Raw genomic sequence first — 26,553 nt, 5'->3', positions numbered from 1 at the left:
TACAGAAATTACTCACCTAGTCTAAGATACCTTACATCAGCAGAATCTGAATTATTGATAAATAATTATGGCTATGTTCGGGGGTAGAACTTACTTTTTCTTTAATTTTTACTTATTTAAGTAATCTCTCCACCCAACATAGGGCCTGAACTCATGACCCTGAGATCAAGGGTCACATGCTCTTCTGACTGAGCCAGCCAGACACCCCCTGGAGTAGAACTTTTTATTTGAGAGTTTGCCAACAGTGTTATGGACCAGTCTACTTTTTTACAGAGAAACTGAGAATGTGCCACAGTTGGTTCAAAAATGAAAACTCGGGGTGCCTGGGTGGCTCAGAGGCTTAAAGCCTCTGCCTTCGGCTCAGGTCATGATCCCAGGGTCCTGGGATCGAGCCCCGCATCGGGATCTCTCCTTGGTGGGGAGCCTGCTTCCTCCTCTCTCTCTCTCTGTCTGCCTCTCTGCCTACTTGTGATCTCTGCTTGGTGGGGAGCCTGCTTCCTCCTCTCTCTCTCTCTGTCTGCCTCTCTGCCTACTTGTGATCTCTGTCTGTCGAATGAATAAATAAATAAATAAATAAATGAAAACTCTAGGCATTTAGATAATTTTGTCAATGACATGGCAGAACTAATTTGATGACTCTTCATTTACTAAATGTTTGAAATTCTAAATGGTATAATTTTTTTTGCACTAAGTATATATTGCCTTACAAGAAGACTGAAAACAATCCCATATATTGTTGCCACCATATTAATAATTGCCCCATCTGCACTAATTGGTAGATCTCAGGTCTCCCCTTTGTAATAATTCTAGTCCTTCTTGCAGCATGTCTTGGTATTAGCGGCTGTCAACGGTTAGGACTTGAAGCAGATTCAGTTACAGGAGTGGAAGCTGAGCAAGATATTTAATGCCACTCTCACCAGGTGAGAGAGAGAAAAAAGAAGAGAGAGAGACCATTATTTATGGGGTTATGTGAACTTCAAGTCTGTTTTTATCATCAAGAGAGGTTGTCCCTTCAAGGAGAAGAGACAGGGAATACGTTTCCACGAACTCTGTTGGAGCTCGGAAGTGTGAGCTTCTTTCTGAATTTTTGAACATTTAAAATTAAAAAGTAGCTCTGAACTGTGTTCAAATCCTATTATAAAAATACACTCTTGTCATTTATGCATCTATATCACATAGAAAAATATAGAGTTAAAGGAATAGACTTCAGTTCTATTTCAGAAAATGTTTAGAATGTGAATATTGAATATATTCCCAGTTCATACACAGCCGTCTTTGCCTCTTATTTCCTCACATGATGGAAGGGGGCAAGGGAGAACCCCAGGTCTCTTTTGAGGGCGCTAATCCCATTCATAAGGGCTTTAGTCTCATGACCCAGTCACCTCCCAAAGGCCTGACCTGCAAACACTATCACATTGGGGATTAGGAGTTGACCCTTCTGTCTGTAGCAGTGACTCCTTGGCCTTTGCCTTGGCCAGTAAAATAGTGATGCTATTTATAGAGACAGAGTTCATGGGCAGCAAGAGAAGTTCTGGGAACTGGGGAGATGAGACTGAGTTAGTTTTAAAATAACTAAGTTGGGTGGTTCAGTGGGTTAAGCATCCGACTGTTGATTCCAGCTCAGGTCATGATCTGGGGATTGTGGGATCGAGCCCTGCATGGGGCTGCAGGCCCAGTGCGGTGTCTGCTCCTCTCTCTCTCCCTGAGCTGCTCCCTCTGCATGCAGACACGCAAGGTCTCTCTCTAAAATAAATAAATAAATCTTTAAAAATGACTGATTGAAGCTGAGGGTCTCTAGGCTATCCAGATAGAAATACCGAATGGTCTGTCCTGATCTGGATCTCAGCAAAGAGGTTCAGGGGAAGACATTCACGTGGGAATCATCAGGGTCTGTGTGGCAGATGCCATCCTTGTGCAGCCCTCAGGAGGATGGGTCGAGAATCAGGAGCCGACTCTCCCACGCCCACCTGTGACGCGCCACTGAAGCTCTCCAGGCCTCTGTGACCCAGGTCCCCATGATGGCAATGCTAGTAGTCTGTAACCGAGGCTAGGGTTGGAGATGAAGGTGGAATGAGGTCACACTTGCGGTGTGCCTGGAGTGCACAAGTCAGCTGCTAGCAGCAGCAGGAATGTCTGAATGTGGTTATGGACACGCAAGCCATTAGGTGAGACTCTCCAAAGAAATCAAGTAGAATGAGGACAAGGGATGGAGTGAAACAGGGGCCAAAAGCCATCCAAGAACCTGAAAGAAGGAACCAAGGAGGTAAGAGGAGATGCAGAAGGGTTTTAGGCAGGAAGGAGGGATCACCCTTGAGAAATTCATCAGAAAGGACAAGGCAGTTAAGGACTGAAAAGCCCCCCTTGGGTTTCACAGCCCGAAGATGCGGATGACCTTAGTGGGAGCAGGTTCAGTGCATAGGCCGTGCATCTGGTCACAGTTGAGATTGTCCATGAGCACTGGGTAGTGAGCCAGTTAAGTGTGGAAGGAAGTTGTGTGGGGAAGGGAGACTTGGGGCTCAGGAGGGTTGAGATCAAAGGAAAATGTCTTTTTTTTTTCCTCAGTTGGGAGAGACTTCATTCCTTAGTTTAAAATATTATTGAGCCTCTATTGTGAGTCAGACACGGGCAGGCGCTGGGGACACAATGTTGAGTCAGACAGATGCAGTGGCTAGGTGCTCAGGGAGGGAAGGATGAGCCAATGAGGAAGGACGAGGTTTGAGATCCTGTAGACAAGTCAGTTCTGCCCAGAAGGCTTTTGTGTCCAGTGGAACAGGAAGGCATTAGGCTACATCAGAGTCGGATGTTGAAAATCACCCATGGGGGGGGGGCAGGTAAGAGAGTTTGGGGCCACCGGAAGCAGCATTTTCTACTGATGAGCGGCAGTGTGGGCACAATGGCTCATAATACATGAGTTACATGAAACTGTATTTATGGTGATCTGTGGGACATAACTGGCACCAATTACATGTTAATGAAATTTGAATTCCTGCTCAGCACCTCTGGACTAAGTCAGGAAGAGGCTTTTAAAACTTAAGTAGCATCATAATTGAAAAAGGTCAATTGTTGAAAACTGGGCTGGTTCAGTGGACTCTGATAATGGATAGATAGCCACTATTTTTTTCTCTCAAGATTACTTGTTGGGGGGAGAATCACCACTACTGAATTTGATTATCTTGGAAAAAAAAAGTCCTTGAGGGATACCTGGCAGGATCAGTCCACAGAGTGTGCAACTCTTGATCGCAGGGTCATGAGTTCGAGCCCCACACTGGGTGTAGAGATTATTTTTTTTTTAAATTCTTTGAAATATGTGTAAATACAACAGGGTTTAAAGGGATCTGAGCAGGATGATATTGTTTTCTGTCCTGCTTGTTTTTGCTGGATCAACGAGGCGTACAAATGTTTCACAGGAGTTTCCCGGTGGGATCTTTGTAACCTGTAGTGAGCGCAACAGTTACAGCATTCGTATAAAAAAGCACAATTTCAAGAAGGCTCTTTCTAGGCCAAGCACCTTGTTTGAACTAAGATCCGTTTGTTTCCCCATGTTTGGGTTTCAGGCTTTTTAGTTCTTCAGGAATAATAACCCTTTGAAAGTAGCTATTGCTGTGATTTCATTAAATTCTAATGCCTTTGTTTTTCTCCCACAGGATTCTGCCCCAGAAGCACATAAAATAGATTGCTCGTTCTCAGATAGAAAACAGTAGCAGAGTTTTGCTGAGTTGCCGGATCTTTCCCAAAATGGAGCCAATCACATTCACAGCGAGGAAGCATCCATTTCCTAACGAACCCTTGGTGGACTTCAGCCTGCAGCTGGTGGGCTCCTTGTCTGTACATTCTCTGACCACCATGCCAATGCTGCCCTGGGTCGTGGCGGAGGTACGGAGGCTCAGTGGCCAGTCCTCCAAAAAGGAGCCCGGTGCCAGGCAAGTCCGGCTTTGTGTTTCCCCCTCTGGACTGAGGTGTGAACCCGAGCCGGGGAAAAGCCAACAGTGGGATCCGCTGATCTGTTCCAGCATCTTCGAGTGTAAGCCCCAGCACGTTCACAAACTGATCCACAACAGTCACGATCCGAGTTACTTTGCTTGTCTGATTAAGGACCGTGCAGCCAGTCAGCAGAGTATCTGCTACGTGTTCAAAGCTGACGATCAAACAAAAGTAAGTGGAAGTGGGGACGAGAATGACGGAGGTGGAGCGGGATGGCTTTCCTCGCGTGAGGGTTGGGACATTGACTTTGCAGATCCTGGAATGAATAAGATAACGTTGCGGTCATACATGGATTATTTTACTGGGATTTGGTTTAGGAGGTCATTTTTCTTTCTGTAGTTTTGAAGAACATTTGATAACAGCTATTGGGAATTCTAAGTTTATGAGTTCAAAAATTCAACAGAGAAATTTGCCTCAGCTTACAAACAAGAGCTGAAATGTGAGGGTTCAGATCATTTAGGGTGTGTGTTCTAAAGCAGTGCTTTTCCCACAGAAAGGTGCGCATGAATCAGCTGGAGATCTTGTGAAAATACAGATGTGGGTCCAGGAGGTCTGGGATGGACCCTAAGACTGCATTTCTAACAAGATACTGGGGAGGCACTGATGCTGCTTCTTTGCAAATTGTGGTTTGGGTAGCAGAGTGCTACCTAGATCAGTGAGCTCCATATCTTTGACCCTGGTAAAAAAATATGTATATATTTAGAAGCTATATCCAAATACGATTAGCCAATTTCCTGAGGTATCATGGTCACTTGGGCAAAGACTGTTGATAACAACAACGGGTTCGAATCCAAGGTTTGATACATGAAGGTTTTGTGTGTGTGGATGCCAACTTTATGTCAGATCTGATTAACTCGTTACCGTTATAGCTCATGATGTGGCTGAGAAACATATCATATGGGAAACAGAAAAGGTATCATCGGCTCTATGACTTTCCTGGGTATTGGTGCTTGCGTTGTTGTTACCTTGTTTTGTGGTTCGGTGCAGAACTTGTTGAAAGTCGCTTGTCCATTTTGTGAGGCTCAGTTTAGATAAAATTGAAAACGTAATCCGCATGGCTACAATCTCCGTTGGGCCCATATAAACTGCACGTTGACAGAGCCTCCTCTGCTGACCAACCCCATGAGCTGAGGCGTGCCCCTGCCAGGCCTAGCATCCCTCTGTGGCTGTCTGCCAGGCACATGGAGTGAGGCGGCCAGTGTGAATCATGTGGTAAATGTCAGTAAATAGAAATAGAAAGGCTAATGTTTTTCAGCCTGTACCCCACTGTTTGGTTTGGTTTTGGTTTTGGTTTTTTGTTTGTTTGTTTGTTGTGCTTACCCTCCAGGGTGCAAGAACTTCATTGGGAAATTCATGTTCTTGGTGACCAAGTAGACTCTTAAGAGATTCACTTTTAAGCAAAAGTGGCTCTTTGATTCCTTCATTCAGTGAGTGCTGCTCCAGGTGTCAAGGAAGAGGGTCTCAGTACAGGCTAGAAGGAAGGCAGAAGCAACCATAGGTCAGTAGCACATGGCCCATGTCCAGGTCATGACCGGAAGACAGAGAATGGAGCCGAACACACTGGCTGTATGGAGGGTTTTCTTCAATAAAGGCTAATTTGAAGCTTACAACCACTATTTTACCCACAGAATTTGATATCTCCTTAGTTCTAGATCATTTAATGTTGTCATTCATGCACCTCAAATAGACGGGACAGCACCCTAGTACAGAGGTTCTGAGGGCCCAGATTCCGGTCCAGTCTGCCACTTCTAAACTGGGTCACTTCAGGCAATTCTGAGCCCTAGTGTTTCATCTGTAAAATGGGGATAATTATCGTGTCTATCTCAATGTTGCCAGGGGGACCAAATGAGCTAGAACAGCACCTTAGTAAGCAGTTAATGGCCATAAAAAATTTTCATTAAAGAGAATTTTACTGGGGCGCCTGGGTGGCTCAGTGGGTTAGGCCGCTGCCTTCGGCTCAGATCATGATCTCAGAGTCCTGGGATCGGGCCCCGCATCGGGCTCTCTGCTCAGCAGGAAGCCTGCTTCCTCCTCTCTCTCTGCCTGCCTCTCTGCCTACTTGTGATCTCTCTGTCAAATAAATAAATAAAATCTTTAAAAAAAAAAAAAGAGAGTTTTACTGAAAGCAGGTTATATGCTAATTTCACTTCATCTCTAAGGTAACAGGAAAAAGGAGGCTAAGATGAGTGTCTTCAGCTCCCAAGATCCTGGTCATCCTTCAGCAACAATTTTTTTGGAAACTAGATACTTTAAAAAGTGCATAAATAAACTTAATCATTCTTATTATTTGGGCAAATTCCAGGATTTAAATGAAAGGACGGAACAATCTGTACTCCAGGCCCCCCGATCTATATAAGGACTGAATTTCCTTGGGGACAGTCTTTGCGTGAAATACTTGTCCAGCACTTTCCACTTTTGACTCTTTCCCAGAATTTTTTACAGCCATCTGAGAACAGGCTCCTGGACGGTCATTCAGACACCTGACAGGAAGAAGAGATTTATAACTGAATTCTGTAACTAGAGCTCCCTGTCTTGCTGAAAGTAGACAACTGGCCTTACTCTGCGTTCTGAAAAGCCATGGGAGAAGTTGGAATTAGGTCTGGAGTTATTTTTGGCTGGCATACAGTTTTTCCAAACACAGATTGCCAGGGCTCGGAGTAATACACTGCTGTCAGCCTCCTCCTCCTGTAAGAGAGTAATTTGTAGCACGGTTACCTCAATCAGAGATTTGGGTTGGTTGGAGACTGAATGGTACACCAAATTGGGCCCTATTCTCCATCAGGCGTGACAGCTTTGATGTTTTCGGGACATCCCTGGCACCGCATCTCATGGGAGAGGATCATCTGCTGACGGAGCACATTAACCTCTGTCATCATTTCTCGGGATTATTGGAAACATTCGCTCAGTTGAATCATTCTCTAGATTAAGGCCTCTCCTGAATAAATGAGGTCGCTTTCAGCCGTGCTTGCCAGAGGAGATGTATGCATTTACTGCCAGGCTTATGAACACGGAACTACTACTTAAGAGGAAACCCTCCGATAGCATGTAAATTGACTTGCTGAAGAACGTCTAGGGAGAAGAGGCATATAAAGGAATAATTTTTAGAGCGTAAGATGAGACTGTGTTTCCCATCATGTGTTGCATGGAATACACTCGAGGTGTTCCACAGAGAAAAGCTTCCACAGTCGAAAAGCAATCTCCACCTTTTTTGATGCGAGGGCCCCTTCTCAGTCTTAAAAATTATAGAGGATCCTGAAGAGCGTGCATGTGGGTTATATTTATTAATAAGCACTGCATCAGAAAGTAAAACAAATTGTGAAGGAACTAATTTTTTAATTTGTAAAAAAAAACAAAAGGAATATGCCTCTTATATGTTAGCATCAACAGTATTTTTCTGGGGGCGCCTGGGTGGCTCAGTTGGTTAAGCCTCTGCCTTCGGCTCAGGTCATGATCTCGGGGTCCTGGGATCGAGCCCCGCATCGGGCTCTCTGCTCAGTGGGGAGCCTGCTTCCCCCTTTTTCTCTGGTGTCTCTTTACCTACTTGTGATCTCTCTCTCTCTTTCAAATAAATAAAATCTTAATAAATAAATAAATAAAATCTTAAAAGAAGAATAGCTATATATTTTTCCAAAAATATTTAATGATAAGAGTGACATAGTTTTACTTCTTGGTTGGTTTGTTTGTTTCACATCTCTTATTATCTGGATTAATAGACAACAGCCAGATTCTCTGCTGCCTCTCCATTCATTCTGTTGTGATACGTTGTTTCGGTTGAGCGTATGAAGAAAACTTGTCCTCACGCAGATATGTGGTAGGAAAATGGAGAAACACTGTATAGCCTTTTTAGAAAATTGTGGGTATTTTTCTTTATACTATACCAAAACTTGACAAGTGGGAGTTGCTTAAAGGCTTGTTGCAAAATGAAATCTGAAACTGTATCAAGGCACTCTCTCACTTTGTTATATTAAGACCTGTTGGTTTATTGTGCATTTTAATGAATCTTTTAAGCACTTTTGACTGTGTAACATCATGCATAGGCTATCTGGAAGATATTGGTTCACACAGCTACATAGTTCACACAAAGAACCACGGTTTTAGAGAAGCTGTCTTGTATTTCACTCTTGAGTTGGACACTCATCCATGAAATCCCCAAATTTATTGGGCCAAAGATAACAATTTTCTCATAACATCCAAGAACATCCCTCAGGACACATCCAAACTCAGTGGGATAAGGTTCTGGGTTGAAGTGTCGTTTTGAGTTTGGGTCCATGGTAGGAAGGGAAGACATCCATTCTGGAAAACAGATGGTTGCGTGAGTGACCCTGACTAGACCTTTCCCCCATCACATCACAAAGAAACCAGGAGTTCTGCCCAGACTCAGCCCTTGAAAATGAGTCTAGGTCTTTCTTCCTCCAGTTCTTCAATTTTGTCTCTTCTATGAAAATCTGTACTCAGAAGAACGTCAGATATTTCACTCACTTGAGTTTTACTTGAAATCATTCATAAGAATATTTCTGTTTCTATCCTTTTCTTTATTCATGGAGGGAAAAACTGCTTCCTTGAAAGGGAGTTTCCATCACTGAGTTGCAGGCGGTGTAAGTTCTGGGGCTTCTGACATTGTCTGTTGCTGTTTTGTGTCAATAGGAAGAAAGAATGGATTTTGAGAGGGGAGTGTCAGCATTATTGAAATGGTAGTACATGGAGAGGTGTAGGTTGGTGAGCAGGTGAAGGGAGGGTACAGTGTAGGACCCCAGGGTAAGTCAGATTTGGTACAGGAGAGCAGTTGTGCCCATTGTTTTTTAAGTGATCTTCCTTTTCTCCTTGGAATATGTCTTCTCTTTTCAAACACTGTTTTTGACTCTCTTCAGATTCTGATCTTCCGGATGCTGTGTCCAGCCTGGGCACAGCATGGGTGTTTCATAATTGTGATGGGACAGATGTCATTAATGTAAGAGTGCTCATGGGCTTTCCTCTTCTCCATCAGAGAATCTGGTAGAATCTTTTTTTTTTTAATATTGTGAAATTTCTGTTTATATTTTCTAAATTTAAATGTTGTATTTAAAAATGTTTTAAATTTTAAAAGTTTATATTTTCTAAGCTTGAAAGTAAAAAATCAGAGTATTCAAAGATTTGTAAGTGAATTAATACTGACCATGGCTGACAGAAAAACACTATTCTGTTGCCTATGTAACCAAAGGGACCAGAAAAGATTTTGAGATAAACCTAGAGGACAACATGAGTTTAAGGCAACAGCACATTCACAAGAAAAACTTTTCTTTAACAGCCGAGGACATGATAAAGTCAACATAAAGAACAACCAGTTATGTTGAAAAGATATAAAACCTCTGAGGACACTCTATATAGAAGAGAATGACTTTTTACTATCTTTTGTTAAGACTCTAAGACAAATTCAACATTTTAACTGAGAAAAAGCATTAATATAATACTTAGATGAATATAATAATTCACAGTAAAAATTTTAAACTCCTTTCTTAAAAAGATAGTTATATTTGTCATTATTTTTTTAAAAAGATTTTATTTATTTATTTGACAGACAGAGATCACAAGTAGGCAGAGAGGCAGGCAGAGAGAGAGGAAGAGCAGAGAGCCCAGTGTGGGGCTCCATCCCAGGACTTGAGCTGAAGGCAGAGGCTTTAACCCACTGAGCTCCCCAGGTGCCCCATACTTGTCATTACTGTTCCTGGTATAATTTCACCCATCCATATTGATGATAATTTTTCCCCAAAGTAATAACTTCTATTCGTAGAAAAAACTGAGAGGCAAAAAAGTAAAAACTGTCATATATAAGTGTGCTAGCAGACTAGCAAAGCTTGTAAGTACACATAACGCATCTTTTTTTGTTTTTTTAGCTTTTTTAAAATTTCTTTTTTAAAATTTAAATCCAGTTAATTAACATATCATGTATCATTGGTTTCAGAAGTAGAGCTCAGTGATTCATCAGTCTTATCTCATAATACCTAGTGCTCATTACATCACGTGCCCTCCTTAATGTCCATCTTGCTAGCCTTATTTTTCACTCTTCCAAAGAGGAAGTGTCATTTCTTACTGGGAGAGAGGCTAAGTTGATCTCCATAATAAAGTGCTAAGCCCTTCCTGCGATGAGGAGGAGAAGGGGGAAAGTGTGGTAAAGGAGCTTGGGGTCGGGTAGAGTAACTGCAGGAACCTGTAGTGGAAGTAGACTTCTAGAAAGACATCTGCGTATAGATGAGGACTTTATTAAATGCTGCTGAGGAAGATGTATTTGAGAGGCCGTCAATGCCCTTGGAGGGAATGGGTTTCCTTATCCATGACTTTTGGCATCTAAACTGCATTTCTTGAACGTGACACATACATGAAACTGAACCCCGGGGGCTCCCCTACCACGAAATTTAAGAGTACTTAACTATTTGTAGATTTAAGTTCAGAGCAATAAGTATTTCCCTTTAAGATTTCCAGTGAAGAACCAGTGTATTCACTGAGGATGTGGGTTTTCTCAGTAATCCCCTGGGTTTTCGAGCTCCCTCACCCAGGCTTTCTGGATTAGGTTACTTTACATATTCAATGAAGAGGTGGTCTTATTTTCTTTTCTCGTGATTAGCAGGACTAAGATTTTAAATCCCTATCTAAAAAGCTAGAGTTTGCTTTGGCTGAGTTTAATGATTTAATTTAAATTTTTTTTGGAGTTTAATTAAAACAATTTTTTTTAAAAGATTTTCTTTATTTATTTGACAGAGAGAGAGAGATCACAAGTAGGCAGAGAGGCAGGCAGAGAGGGGGCAGGGGAAGCAGGCTCCCTGCCAAGCAGAGAGCCCATGCTCTATCCCAGGACCCTGAGATCATGACCTGAGCAGAAGGCAGAGGCTTAACCCACGGAGTCACCCAGGCACCCATGGAATTTGATTTTTGATTGCAGCTTTGTTTTGGTTGCATTTTACCCATTGCCAATTTGTCTTCCTAACCCCCCATCTGCATAGGGTTTTACGTTTAGTCCCAACTGTGTACTGCTTATTTCAGGATTTTCAGTTGAGTCTGTCTCCCATCGCGTCTCTAGCTTGGCTGGTGCCTTTGCCGGCTCATTACTTTCTTTCTTTGCTAGAGCGAAGATGGAAATTACAACATTGAGCTGGAGCGTTTTGTTCCTGAGGGTGATGATTCTGAGGAATATAGGATTACTTTTCAGATGTTTTTATCGGTCGCCCTTCTGCGTTTGGCTTTCATAATTTCTAAACTTCAGACGTTAGTCTCTTTTTGTTCCTCAAGGGATGGTTCTGAAAAGGTTTTGTTGTATATATTGTGGAGGACTTTTGATCTGTGTTCCATTTCTAACGCGCCTCTTTGATCCCTTCTGGTTTATTATGTAAGGTTTCATTCGGGGTCCCACTCAGCAGCAATGACTCAGTGCACGGTTGCCGGGAACAGCGTATCCGTGTCAGCTAATCAACACTTGACCGTCTGTCCCGCTAGACAGAAGTCAGTTGCTGAGTGCAAAGGTTGGCTGGGATTCTTTCTCATCTATAAAAAGAACGTCCCGGACTGCGTGAACTCTGAAGTATTCGTTGGAGGGTTTGCGTTAGGGACACGGGATTGATTGCATAATTTATTTTTGACTTTGAAAAATGAGTCTGAGGGCTTCAGGAAGCACCCACCTTGTGAGAGACCCTTCATTTTTTAAAAGACCTTGTTTTTCAATACATACCACTTTGTACAGCTTTGCATTTTTCACCCAATGTGATTATTTTTTAATATAAGTCTGTTCCTAAGAATAGAGTTTACAAGTACCTTGAGCCCAAAGTTGACTTGTATCTTAAAAGGATTTATTTATAGCCTAGACCTTTACCATCCAGTGCAATAATCAGTAGCCCGATGAGACGATGAGCACTTGTGATGTGCCTAGTCTGAGTTGAATGTGCTGTAAGTGTCAAAACACAGTAAATTGCAAAGACTTCATTTGAAAAAACAAAAAAGAACTTAAAAATATTTCAATAACTTTCTATATTGGTTACATGTTGAAATGATATTTTGGATATATTGAGTTAAATAAAATATAACACTAGAATTAATTTCACCTGCTTATTTTACTTTCTTTGATAAGCCTCCTAGAAAATTTAAAATTACATATGTAGCTTGTACCCTCTCCACTAGGCAGCACTGGGCTAGACTAGCTATCCAGGAAGTATTTCCAGAAATAATATGAACATTCATCCCAGAGTGACTCCAGGCTTCCCACTTTTCTTTGCCGCCTTCTATTTGTTAATGATAGAATTTTGCTCAAAATTTTTTTTCTGAAAATCTTTCTTCTGAAAAGATCACATTCAAAACTACATCCTAGGGCGCCTGGGTGGCTCAGCTGATTAAGCGCCTGCCTTCAGCTCAGGTCATGATCTCGGAGTTCTGGGATCGAGCCCCGCGTCGGGCTCCCTGCTCCGCGGAGAGCCTGCTTCTCCCTCTCCTCTCCCTCTGCCTGCCGCTCTTACTTGTGCTCTCCTATCTCTCTGTCAAATAAATGAATGAAACCTTACAGCAAACAAATAAAAAGCTACATCTTATTTTTAACTCTAGATTTGTACTGAGATGGACAAGAACCCTGTGAGCCGCTAGTTTGGGATATACTGAAAGAGACAAATCTCTTCTTTCTACTTTCTCTCTCCTCTCTCTCTCTCTCTTTTTTTTTTTTTTTTTTTTTTTTTTTAAGATTTTTTGTCTATATATTTGAGAGAGAGACAGAGAGAGCCCAAGTAGGGGCAGGGGCAGGGGCAGAGGCAGAGGGAGGGGGATAAGCAGACTCCCCGCTGAGCTGGGAGCTGGATCCCAGGACCCTGAGCTCCTGACTAGAGCTGAAATCAGATGCTTAACCAGCCGAACCACCTAGGTGCCTCTCTCTCTCTTTCTCTTTTTTTTTAAAGTACATTTCAACCCTTTGGATGCTTAGGCATGTGTCCCACTAAGGGTGTCCTGTGAGCCTGAACCAACAACTGGAGCAGGCCGAGTGCAGAGAGGCTTGGCCCTGAGAACCTCAGACGGAGCCGGCTGGCAGGTAGGGCTTGGGGAGGAGCTGATGTAGGACCAGGAGAAGAGGTGGCCTTGAGTGGTGTGATCCCCGATGTTGGACTCTGTGTCTGACTGAGTGCTCACATCTGACTTCACGACAGCCAGTCCTGCAGAAACACTTTCCTAGCGGCCTTGGTTCTGGGCAGTGTGTCAGAAGCCATGGTTTCTTGCGCTCGAGTGAGGTAGGTATTTGAAATGTTGTAGATTCAACATCAGTGCATGCGTTGGAAGGTTACCAGTATGTCGTGTACTTGGCTGGGTGTTCTGGTACAAAATCAAGTGCGATAAGATTGCCCCCTCAAGAGGTACGATGATGTTTTCATGTTCTGAATGCTGTACTGCCAGGAGTTAGCAACATCTGTAAGTCATAGAAGAGAAAATTGGGGAGAATGGGAGGAGGCCCAGAGTAATGCCTGCAGTTGTTTGAAAAGCTGCCATGTTCGTACAAAAAGAAATAGACACACTGCGAGTTGCTCTGGAGGGCAAAGTAGGAACTGAAGAAACTTGCGGAGAGACAGATTGTTGGCCCTTCCTAGCACTGATAGGGAACTGCCTTGAACAATGGATGTGGATGGATTGTGTCCCAAGGGGATTTCACCCGACAAGTCATCTTCCTCCTGTTTCTACACTTGCCACTTACGAGGAGTGTACACCTGACAGGGTTCCTCTGTGGTTTCAGACAATTGACCCGCTCCCAAATCTATTTCACGTCGAAGCGAAGTTTGTTCCCTGGAATGTCTAGGTGTGTGTCATAGCTCTATCTTCCAGAAGGACCCTGAGTAAATATATTTTCTGTGGGATATTTGAATGGGTATTAAAGACCCACTAGGCGTTTTCTAGGCCAGTGAGTTGGGTGGAGATTGAATGAGCATTCTAGGTAGAGGAAAGAGGGTGTGCCAGACCATAGCAGGACATGGGGTTGCGGAGGTGCCCACGGTGGCTGGGACTGCTGTGTTAGAGTTTGGCAAATTGCATGGTCTGAGGTGAGACTGGGAGGAAGGCTGGGGACAGGTTTTATAGGGCTTTGTTAGCCTTACCAAGGGGGTTGGATATTCTTTTTTTTTTTTTTTTTTTTAGATTTTATTTATTTATTTGACAGACAGAGATCACAAGTAGGCAGAGAAGCAATCAGAGAGGGCTGGAGGTGGAAAGCAGTCTCCCTGCTGAGCAGAGAGCCCAATGCCATGCGAGGCTCGATGCCATGCGGGGCTCGATCCCGGGACCCTGGGATCATGACCTGAGCCGAAGGCAGAGGCTTTAACTCACAGAGCCACCCAGATGCCCCGGGGGTTGGATGTTTTTAACTCTAAATGTTATTTAGAGGCACTGATCAGGGCAAGTGAAATAACCAGGCTTGTATTTAGATTTTGGATTGGAGGACGAAGTAGAGGAACGAGAGGCCAATGAGGCAGACCAGCTAGGAGGCTATTGCAGTAGTGAGTGTGAAAGCTCAGGAAGTGTGTTGACTCCCCGCACCTGGCTGACTCAGTTGGCCTAGCATGCAGCTGTTGATCTCAGGGTCGTGAGTTCAAGCCTCACATTGGGTAGTGGTTACATAAATAAATGGAAAGATAGAGAGTATCTTGATCCATCAGTATGATGTGAAATAGCTTATTCTCATGGAACCAAGTTGATACCTTCAAACTCTTCCCCTCTAGATAAATTAATGGTTTAATTTAACACTTTGTTGGTCTCTCATGAAAGAGAAAGTCAGTCATATTCTGATTTGCCGTCCTATTGACGCTGACCTACCTGGTTCCTAAGGAATGATGTGAAAAAGAACACAGAAGTAAAATTGCTAATCTAGTACTGCTTGGTCTTCTAAAAATATTTTTCCTGGCATCTCCCATCTTAAACAAACCCTCCACTGAGCCCATATCCCATTCCGAGCTCCCTCCAGTCCCTGGCCCAATTTTTTGCTCTACGTTTTAAGAGTCGTCCTGGTGATTATCTTCATGTTTATGCACCCATTTTCTCCTTGACTTACCAAGTGGCCTTCTGTCCTGATCGCCACTTCCAACTTGTGAGATCTGGTGATCCCTTCTCTGCTTCTCTCATCCAATTTCTCAGTAGCTTTTGGCACAGTTGGCAGGACAGTGTTTCTTCTGTCTTGAAACACTCTCCCCTCTTGGCTTTTGAAGAACCATACCCTCCTATTTCCTCTTTTACTTCAATAGTGGTTTCCACCCAGACCCCTTTGTTTATTTGAAGATCTCAACTCTGAATTTCATGTCCCCTGAGACCCAGTTTTCTACATTTCTCATCTCGACACTCTTTCCAGATGAGCTCACCCTGGCTCATAGTATTAAATACCACCTGTTTAGGGGTGCCTGGGTGGCTCAGTGGGTTAAAGCCTCTGCCTTCACCTCAGGTCATGATCTCAGGGTCCTGGGATCCAGGCCCGCATCGGGCTCTCTGCTCAGCGGGGCCCTGCTTCCCCCCTTCTCTCTGCCTGCCTCTCTGTCTACTTGTGATCTTTCTCTCTCTGTCAAATAAATAAATAAAATCTTTAAAAAAAAAAAAAAGGCTATGTAGATCGCCTCTCTGCCTCCTTGTGACCTCTGTCAAATAAATAAATAAAATCTTTAAAAAAAAAAAAAGGCTATGTAGATCGCCTCTCTGCCTCCTTGTGACCTCTGTCAAATAAATAAATAAATAAATAAATAAAACTAAAACTAAAATAAATAAATACCACCTGTTTGATGGTGACACTCCAAAGTGAATCCATTCTTTCGAACTTGCCGGTGAGTTCCAGATTTGTCTCTCCAGGATCCAACTGGACTTGTCTACTTGGCTCTTACTAGGATATCTGAAACTCAACATGGTTAAAAAAGACCCCTCGAATTCACTCCCCACGAACCTTCTCCAGTCTTGGGTAGCTCTGAAGTGGCGATGAGGATTGCTCCGGCTGACATCTTTGATTTCTCTCTTTTCTTCACATTCTCATTCAGATTATTCAGCACCCGGTCCATATCTGGCACTTCTCTGATTCTGTTGCAAACCCTGAGCCCAAGGCTGTGTCATCTCTCATCTGGACGGCTGTAGTACTTCCTAATTGTTCTCCCTGTTGCCATCCTTGCTTCTCCTCTCCACCAGCCAATCATTTAGAGAGAACCTGGAGGCATTTTTAGAAAACCTATATATTCATGACACTCCCCTGCCTAAAACCTCTCTTGTAACTTTCCCTCGAATAGGAACTAAAACCCCTGATCCTTTCTGGGGCCTACCATGTGGACCTTGTTCTTCACACCCTTGCAGGGCTGTCTGGACCCCAGCCTCCCTGGTGTTTATATTCCTAAAACGTGACAGCCTCGTTCTTCACACAGGGACTGTGCATTTGTTATCTCTGCCTGGAAGACTTAGACCATTTTGGAGTTGCTTTAAACCTTATCCTCTGGCCACCCTGTTAAAAGAACCTCCACACCAATTATTATCACTTCGTCTGGTTTCAATGTCTTCATAATACTTACTAGTATCTGAAATTATCTTGTTTGTTGCTATGCTTCCTTGTTTACCATCGTCACACCTGCTTAAATTCCAAGAGAACAGGGTCCTTGGCTTTCTTGTTCATGACCGGACCTGGACACCCAGGAAGTGCCTGGCACGTAGCGGGGACTTCATGAATGAATGAATAAATGAGTGAATGGGTGAATGTTACCTTTCTGTGGTCATTCTTGGAGATGTGCTTCTCCTTTCTGTTTTTGATTTTTTTTTTTTTAACCCAATCTTCTCTGGAAGGCCCAGGTGTAGCCATATGCATTTATTTTCCTGTTTTGCCTTTCCTTCCTCATCAGGACAGATTTCTCTTGTTCAGTTGGGATTTTTGTTCTTAGATACCATCTGTCTCTCCCCATCCCTCCTGAGATTCTTCCCTCTTGGTCTTTGTTCATAACATGACATTCATTGGTTCTGATTTCTTTGAAATCCGAACAGGTCTCTTCCTTGCTTTTATGAACTCAAGTTTTTTTTGGCATTTACTGGGGACTACTGTGGGAGAGATTTCATGAATATTGAGCAGTCTATTATTGAGAAACTCTTGTGTGTAAGTTAAATCCTTTTAGCAGGAAGTTGAGCCCATTTTTTTTTTTTTTGCATCGGTCTTTTGTCTTCCTTTTTTTTTTTTTTTTAAGATTTTATTTATTTATTTGACACATTGAGAGAGAGAGATTGGAAGTAGGCAGAGAGGCAGGTAGAGAGAGAGGGGGAAGCAGGCTCCCCACTAAGCAGAGAGCCCGACGCGGGGTTTGATCCCAGGACCCCGAGATCACGACCTGAGCCGAAGGCAGAGGCTTAACCCACTGAGCCACCCAGGCGCCCCAGTCTTTTGTCTCCCAAAGTAAATAGTTTTTCTGATTATAGCGACATTAATGTTGAATGTAAAAAAATTAGTACACACGTGTTCAATTTAAAGTTCCCTCTGAATCCCACCTCCTAGAGAGAACCCAACAAATTGGTGTCTATTCTTGTAGATATAATTATTTTGTTATATAAGCAAATGTTTCTATATGGAATTAATTTCTATATTTATTTCTGCCACTTTTTTTAAACTCTGTGCTCTCTCTCTCCACATATATAATAGAAACAAACACACAGGTATAGTGTGACTATAGCTATATCGTAGATCTTTCTCGTGGTAGTACAGGTTCATTTTTTGGGTGATTGCACAGTTGGATGCAGCAGGGAGAAAGGAGGGGCTGATCGTAACTGTGGCAGAACTGTTCCTGGGTGATAGCATCATCTTTGCTTAGCTTGGATGAGCCATTCTCATTATGAAAAGAGAACATAGCCAGGATGGGCTGCAAGTGACTCAGAGATGTCTAATCTGCTTAGCATAAGACACAAACAAGATTTGGGAGCAACGAAAGCGAAAATAAGCCATTGGGACCACATTAAACTCAAAAGCTCCTGCACAACGAAAAATGAAAACCTATGTATTAAGAGAAGGTGTTTGCAAATCACATATCTGATAACGGGTGAATATCTAGAATATATAATGAACTCATACAACTCAACAGCAAAAAGCCAATTGGATTGAAAAATGGGCAGAGGAACTGAAAAGACATTTTTCCAAAGAAGTCATACAGATGGCCGACAGGTACATGAGAAAGTACTCAACACTGCTCATAATTGGGGCTATAGAAATCAGAACCATGATGTCACCTCTACACTCAATAGAATAGTTACCTTCAAATAAATAAGAGATAGCAAGTGTCAGCGAGGATGTGGAGAAAAGGGAACCCTTGTGCACTGTTGGTGGGAACGTACATTGGTGCAGCCACTGTGGAAGACAGTATGGAAGTTCACCACCAAATAAAAACTAGAATTACCATAGGATCCCGCTATTCCACTTCTGGGTGTATACACAAAGGAAGTAAAAACCACATGTCAAAGAGATGTCTGCCCTTCCATGTTCATTGCAATATTATTCACTATAGCCAAGGCATGGAGGCAGCCTAGGTCTCCATCAATGGGTAAATGAATGAAGAAGTGGTATTATATACACAATGGAATACTATGCAGTCACGAAAAAGAAGGAAATTCTGCTGTTTGAGACAACATGGATGGACCTCGAGCGCATAATGTTAAGTGAAATAAGTCAGACAGAGAAAGACAAATAGTCCATGATCTCACTTATCTATAGAATATTAAAAAAGCTGAAATCATAGAAACAGAATAGAATGGTGGCTACCAGGGGCTGGAGGTGGAGGAAATGGGGAGATGTTGGTCAAGGAATATAAACTTAGAGTTGTTTTTTAAATATATCTGTTTTTTTTTAGCGGGAGAGAGAAAGGGAGGGAACAGGGGGTGGGTAGAGGGAGGGGGGAGAGAGAATTTTAAGCAGGCTCCACACCTAGCACAAAGCCCTTTGCAGGACTCAGTCTCACAACCCTGAGATCATGACCTGAGCTGAAATCAAGAGTCGGGCGCTTAACCAACTGAGCCACCCATGCGCCCCTTAACTTCCAATTATAAGGAAAATAAGCTTTATGGATCTAAGGTACAAAATGGTGACTATAGTTAACAATACCATATTATATACTTGAAAGTTTCTAACAGAGTAGAACTTAAATGTTCTCACTCCCAGAAAGAAATGGTAATTTTCTTATAGATGGAGGTGTTAGCTAATGGGGTGCCATGCTTAGCGATGGTGGTAATCATTTTGCAATACATAGGTGTGTCAAATCGACACCTTCCACTCACACAGTGCTAAATGTCAATCATATCTCAATAACGCTGGAAGAAAAGGTACACAAAAGCAACAAAAAGAATTAAAATGAAATTTTTTAAAAAGGCAAGACAAGAAGAGAATCACAAAGAGTTTGGAGAAAGTCAGGTCTCAACGTTGAGTATGGGAAGCAGAGGCCAGAGTGAAATTCCTATTCTCATAGGCAGAATTGGGGGAATGGCCAAGGTTTTCTAAGAACAGGAGGTCAGATTTTAGTTAGCTACGGTGGTGTATTATGTTGCAGTAAAATATCTTACTCCTCTCTCACCATGGCCTCCACTCGCTGATAGCCCCAGATAGCTATTCTAGCCTACAGCCCAGAAGAGGTCACGTGAGTGCCATTTGGGGAAATCAAAGAAAAGGGGCCACGTAGTCTGTCTGCACACAGTGAACAGGGAAATGATGAGTAATAAGAGTGATAGGAGGTGGGGGTGCGGGGGTGGCTCCGTTGTCTGCCTTTGGCTCAGGTCATGATCTCAGGGTCATGGGATGGAGCCCTGCACGGGGCTCCCTGCTCAGCAGAGGGTCTGCTTAGGGATTCTTTCTCTCCCTCTCCCTCTGCCCCTCCTGCTGTGCTCACTCTCACAAACAAACAAACAATAGTGATAGCAGCAGGGCAGGAAAGAGAGCCGATTTTTGATACAGGATCTGGAAACTGGAGCAGGGGGACTAGGATTTGCTGTGGCCTCTTGAGAATCCCTGGAGAATTTGGGACAGATGCTGGCCTTCTCTGTCCCCACAAGAAGAGATTTTTGATCCAGTTTTTTAATCTCTCAAATGACAGAATGACCTCTGCTGCTTATCTGGTCTCTATATGGAGGTACCCCTCTTGTAGCCAGTCCTCACAAACAGTCATTTCGATTTTCCCTACTTTTCTCTCTTCATGAGGGTTTTTTCCTGCAACAAAGATCTTGTGTAGCTGTGTGTCTCCTTCTGCACAGAAATAGTTAATTCATAGAGATCAACAGAAACAATGCTGCCTCCCACCAAAAAAAAAAAAAAAAAAAAAAAAAAGACTAAAAAATATTTTGACAATCCCCTTAGCAGCAAACATGGCTTGGAGCCCACAGTTGCCCTGTGCTACTTCCATGATGTTAAATTTCAAACCAGAGATTACATTTTAATTACGGTGGCATGCCTCGATGAGATTCAGAGCTTTGAAAAACAACCGGAGACAAGTTGGACAGGCAAGTGAATAAATGTCACATCCAGATGATTTCCATTCTCAAAGGTTGATTTATAACGCTTGGACTTCTAAATTCTGTTCTTGCCTTTCTCCTTCCACGATATTATGGATTTTCTCAGGACCACTTATAATAAAAGAGGTCACTACCACTGATTTTTACAACAAAGAGAAGATAAAGCTGTATATACCACTTGTGCTTTATGAAGCAAATAAAATTACACTAAATAAGATTTTCTATTTTTCTTTCTTGGCTTTCATGTTTTAAATAGTGACCGAACCAATGTCATCACGGAGTGTTTCTGGCATTTTCTTTGTAAGGCTAGCCTACAATTTTTTATCAGTATCCAAAACCCAGATATACAAATGTACACTTTATCTGTCAACTAATTACAAAGGATGCTTATATTTTTATAAGTATACAACATATACTATTTTAAAATTTCTTATTATATTCTTGTATATATAACATCTTAAAAATGTTAATTAGTATAATTCAGCATAGTTGTTGAATAACTTTTCCTTTAAGGTTTTAGTTGATATTTTACTTGTAACAAAATATCGAAACAGGGGGAAAAATATGTGAACAAAAATGATTCCTGGGGCGCCTGGGTGGCTCAGTGGATTGGGCCGCTGCCTTCGGCTCGGGTCGTGATCTCAGGGTCCTGGGATCGAGCCCCGCATCGAGCTCTCTGCTCAGCAGGGAGCCTGCTTCCTCCTCTTTCTCTGCCTGCCTCTCTGCCTGCTTGTGATCTCTGTCTGTCAAATAAATAAATAAAATCTTAAAAAAAAAAAAAAATGATTCCTGTCTAGAGGCTTGAAGACTTATCCCTGGCCACACGTGTACCTTTTTTGTTTCTTTTAATGAGAAATGTGCATCTTTGAAATAAAAGGTTCAAAAGAAGAAATAGACCAAAGAATTTTAAGGTCATAGATTTTAATTTGATCAGACAGTTTCTACGCAGTTAACTATCCCGGAAAAGAACATCCACTCCTATTTAAGACTCATAATGTGATCACTGCTTAAAAAAATGCATGTGCATATTTCTGGAAATAAATACTCTAATGTAGATTCAGAATCTGCTGTATCATCTGTTTCATAGTTTAGATATGTGAACCTCCTTTTTGTCTCTGTCAGTGCTGAGGGATTACATTCAGTTATCTATACTGGCTCTTAAAGGTTGACAAATTACTTTCATCACAAGCAGAATGTTCTTATTTAGCTTCACTACAGCTGGTGAGGATTGTTTTATTCAGTAAACATTAACTGAACATGTACTACATGCCCGACACAGTGCTAGGCCTAAAGGGTAGAGCCCAGCAAATTGCCCAGACCCTTGAGGGACTCAGAGTCCAGGGGCTGTGAAGGTTGGGAGGAGGCTTAGAGGACAGTCACAAATGGATGCGTTAGTATAATCTGGTGAGAGGTAAAGGGGATCAGTTGGACCACTAGATGAGCTGTCCTCCACCTAGGGCATCGAGGAAGCTGTCTTGGAGAAGATGATGGGTAAGCTGAACCAGGTGAAGATACAAGGAATAGAACCATGGAAAGTGTGAGGTGGGGGTGGCCAGAAAGAGGAGGGAGGATGAGTGAGAAGGTTTCTGAGTAGGTGTCTGGCTGAATAAGGGGGAAGACCATAATAAGGGAAAAGGAGTTGATGACTTCCATTTGGGGCTTGTGGGATAATGGAGTTGTTTGAGGGACATGCCATGGGCTGAAGCTCAGATGAGTGGAGTCTAAACATGATAGTCAAAACTATGAGAGTGGTTGACAGCAGCCATGTTGAGAAAGGAACCCCCCAGGAATATGAGTATTTTAGGAGGTGGGCAGGGGAAGAGGAGACCAAGGGAATAGAGAGATAGGAGGAGACGCATGAGACCGCAGTGTCCTGAGGGCCAAGACAGTAGGGATTTTCAAGAATGAGGGCAAGGATAGCAATGTCAAGGGAAGTAATAAAGTTTGTATGGATAATAGCTGGCAGATGTTTCCTAGACGTGGCCCCAGGGGAGAACCCTGAGTGGGCACCTTTGTTTCAGTGAAGTAGGAGGAAGTGAATGCCAGGTATAGTTGAAGAGTGGATGGACATCAAAGACATTGAGATGCTGTTGTGACTTCTAACGGAATCCAGGGGGGAAAAATGTGTATGCATACACACACACACACACAGATATAAAATTTTCTTTCTGATCTACTTTTTCTTCCCTTTCCTATTTTTACCTCTACTCAAGGCCATTTTGTTTTTGCTTTTTACCACACCCCTACCTTTTGACTGTAAAAATAATAATCATAATAAATTTGCATGACTCTAATCTACAAAATGCTTTCATATACATCAATGTATTTCATATGCTCACCCACCCTTTGAGTTGATATAAAAACTAATTTACAGGGGCACCTGGGCGGTGCAGTTGATTAAGCGTCCGACTCGGTTTTGGCTCAGGTCATGATCTCAGGGTCGTGAGATCGGACCCTGCGTTGAGCTCCGCACTCAGCATGAGGTCTGCTTAAGATTCTCTCTCCCTCTGCCTCTCCCCACTGCTTGCACACACACAAACTCTCTTTCTCTCAATAAATCTTTTTTTTTTTAAACCTAATTATTTAAGGTAGAGGTTCAGACATCCTACATGCCTTATAATTCAACCCCCCTTTTGATAATTAGGAAACTGAGGTTCAGAGAGACTTGGTGTCTTATGTCACATGTCACCACTCTTTGGAGCGTCCTAGCACTAGAAGCCAATCCTGATTTTCATTGCATGATTCTCAGTACAGGGTAGGGACAACAGTGTGGTTCAGGCAACCATGTTAGAACTCAGTGCAGAAGGAGCTTTGGCCTATAGCCAGCTAAGGTCCTGCAGATTTAAATCACTCTCACTCACCCATATGCTATTTGCCGGTGGACAAGAAAACCAAACCACAGACCCGCCAACCTCATGTGTGTTCATGACTTAAGCCTCCCCTACTTTGTTCCCACTCATGTCCCCTACTGTTGGACATTTGTGCTTTTTTTGCCTGAGCAGCATCTATTCTTAATCTATCAATCGCTTCTCCATTTGGTCCCGTGGGAATGACCCATGGCTAATTAGCATATTCTGATTCCTTGGCTTCAGTGATTGGTTCAGGGGTGAGTGTGTGATCCAAGCCAAGCCAATCAGATTCAGTCTTGGAAAAACAGGCTCTCTGCTGGGGACCACGGGGCCTGGAAAGAGCCTGTGTGAATGAAGCCCACATGGGAGCATCGCAGTGATGGATGAGGTAGCTAGGCCCCGATGACATCATCTCCACCTGGGAGCCAGCGTGCCTAGACCTGGAGCTCTCCCCGCACTTTCAGGTGCCTGAGCCGGTCAAGTCCCCACTGATGCCTAATCCCTTTGGGTGGCAGTTGGCAACCACAAGATCTTTAACTGATAATTCTCCTCTTTCCTCTTTAGTTCATTTGCTCCTTGTGTTGACTTGACTCACTGGGTTTGATCATTGCATTCTCTGGGATTTCTCTCCCATCCTCTTACTCTGGGCTTTTTCAAGTATGCTCCCCCTTGCTGGCTCCTGTCCTGTTCCCCCTCCCCAGACCGTCTCGTGGGATTGTTTCGCATCAGTCTGCAGTGAGTCAGAGTTTTTAAGTTTGTGAGCCATCTGTGCTTTGTATCAACCGATGCTTGCTATCGTTAATAAGGACAGAAAAAAAATTCTACCATTAATGCAGCACTTCTTTTTTATTTTGCTAAAATATGCATGCCATAAAATTTATCATTTTAACCGTTATTGCAGTCCAGTGTCTTTAAGTACATCCTCTATCTTGTACAACTATTGCCACTGTTTCCAGAACTTCTTCATCATCCCAGACAGAAACTCTGTACCCATGAAAAATAACTCCCCAGACCCTGGTTACATTTATTCTACTCACCGTCTTCCCAAATGTGCCAATTCTAGGTATCTTCTGTAAGTGGAATTCTATAACATTTGACCTTTTGTGTCTGGTTTATTTCACTTCGCAGAATATTTTTAAGGTTCACATGGTAGCGTGTATCAGAATTTCTTTCCTTTTTTTTTTTTTTAAAGATTTTATTTATTTATTTGAGAGAGAGACAGTGAGAGAGAGCATGAGCAAGGAGAAGGTCAGAGAGAGAAGCAGACTCCCCATGGAGCTGGGAGCCTGATGAGGGACTCGATCCCGAGACTCCAGGATCATGACCTGAGCCGAAGGCAGTCGTCCAACCAACTGAGCCACCCAGGCGTCCCAATTTCTTTCCTTTTTAAGGCTGAGTAACATTCCATTGACTATCTAGCCCACATTTTTTTTTTAAGATTTTATTTATTTATTTGAGAAAGAGAGAGCGGGAGACAACACAAGCAGGGGGAGGGGCAGAGGGAGAAGCAGACTCCCCACTAGGCAGGGAGCCCGATGCAGGACTCGATACCAGGATCACGACCAGAGCTAAATGCAAATGCTCAACCGTGTGAGCCAGCCAGGAGCCCCACTTGTTTATCTACCCATCTGTTGCTGGTCATTTGTGTCATTTCTAGCTTCTGACTCTTGTGAATAATGCAGCTGTGAACGCTGATACTTTCAATTTTGGGGGAATATACTGAGAAGTGAAATTGCTGCATCAACCCTGGACTTTCTATACGCCAGGCACTGTGCTGCGTATTTTATGCCCATTATTTTATTTAATTTTTGCGAGAGCTTTGTGAGGCGGTATTATTATTCTTACTTTAGAGTTGAGGAACCTGAGGCTGGGGGAAATTAACATGCCCAACACATCCTTTTCCATGAACAACCCACATATATGGGACTCCAGAGGCTATGCCTTTAGTAAGAATGACGTGGCCACGATACAGTCAGCCCTCTAGGCCCTCCAAGAAACACGTTCCTGCCCTGTGTGCCAGGCTCTGGGCTGGAGGCTGGAGTCCAGAAGCTTGTGTTCGTCATGCCCAGTGTGCTCTTTAGTGAATGGAGAGGAAGGGCAGTAACTTCGTAGTTTATAGCCTGGGCTGCGGGGTGGCTGGCCCATCTCTCCTATGGCTGTCTTCTCTTCTCCATCTGCTCCACCGGGCCTTATCCTTGCCCAGCCAGTGACCGATCTGGCCAGCCTTTTTCAGAACATGTGCAGCCGCTTTCTTTTATGAACTCAATCCTGTCTGTAGGTGGAGTGAACAAAGAAACAAGCTAAAAACAAATTTATATACTTCTTGTGATTAAAAAAAAAAAAAAAAGACACATAACCATTGCAGACAATTCAGGGGAAAAAAAAGACAAGAAACATGGCAAAGAAAACAGAAACCACCTGAAAATTATGCTGTTCAGAGATAATTGTTTTTAATGAAAGTTTAAAATAAATTAATAAAATGCTTTATCATCCTCTATGAGAAAAGATCAAAGCATTTTGGTATCAATTTACTCTAAAACAAAAGGGAGAAATTGGCCCTAAAAGACCCCCCAGCTACCTCTAATATGTTTAAATTACTCAATTCAGTTACTGAAGATTTATGTCTTTCTGTTTGGAGGACATTCATCCTACAGAATTTGCCAGATGGTGCCCTGCAGTGGCTTTATGATTATCCATCATCATTAGGAGGAAATGCTCTATAATCTGTCTGTATTAACTTTCAGCTCTTTCAAAGGCATGTGTGTGCTTTGGAAGAAAGGTGCTACATGAGGAAAACATACAGGGAGGCCTTTGTAGAGAAGATGGGGAATTCTAGCAATAAAAAGTACCTAAACGCGAATGCTAGAGGCAGACGGTATGTAAATGACAAGGGACAGATGAAGGGTGACAGAATATACTCTGGGACATAGATTCCTTCCCTTTGTCCCCCCACCTCCCCCCGTAGGATGCGCTCTGCCTCCCATCCTTTAGGTTAGGTTGCTGTGGCTCCTTAATGCTTTAGCATTGATCTCCAGGGCTGTTGACATCCGGTGGCCCCTTGTCCACATGAGAAAAAGTCTCCCCTTCCTTCCTCGGAGAGGAAGCGGTCCCACTCTGCAGCTCGGCCGTGGGGCAATGCTGAATTCACTCTTCACTCACTTCCTGGGCTGGCCACCCGGGGTCAGCGAGCAACACAGAAGACTCCATGGAGTGGTCCTGGCTCTGCCTTTTTTTTTTTTTTTTTTTTTTA

General features: G+C 43.0%; 1 protein-coding gene across 6 annotated transcripts in view; it reads left to right on the top strand.

Moving 5' to 3' along the window:
• Positions 1 to 26,553, top strand: part of LOC111149365 (TBC1 domain family member 1) — a 230,476-nt gene that overhangs the window by 6,037 nt on the left and 197,886 nt on the right. For all 6 annotated transcript variants that reach the window (XM_022506376.1, XM_022506374.1, XM_022506377.1 and 3 more), the window contains exon 2: positions 3,645 to 4,152. In XM_022506376.1, coding sequence (XP_022362084.1) covers positions 3,736 to 4,152 — 417 coding nt within the window. In that variant the 5' untranslated portion in view covers positions 3,645 to 3,735. The remainder of the gene's footprint in view (positions 1 to 3,644; positions 4,153 to 26,553) is intronic.

This window comes from Enhydra lutris, unplaced genomic scaffold (assembly GCF_002288905.1).
Source record: "Enhydra lutris kenyoni isolate GAN:26980312 unplaced genomic scaffold, ASM228890v2 scaffoldscaffold21, whole genome shotgun sequence".
Lineage (NCBI taxonomy): Eukaryota > Metazoa > Chordata > Mammalia > Carnivora > Mustelidae > Enhydra > Enhydra lutris.
This window is presented reverse-complemented; position numbering and strand designations above follow the sequence as displayed.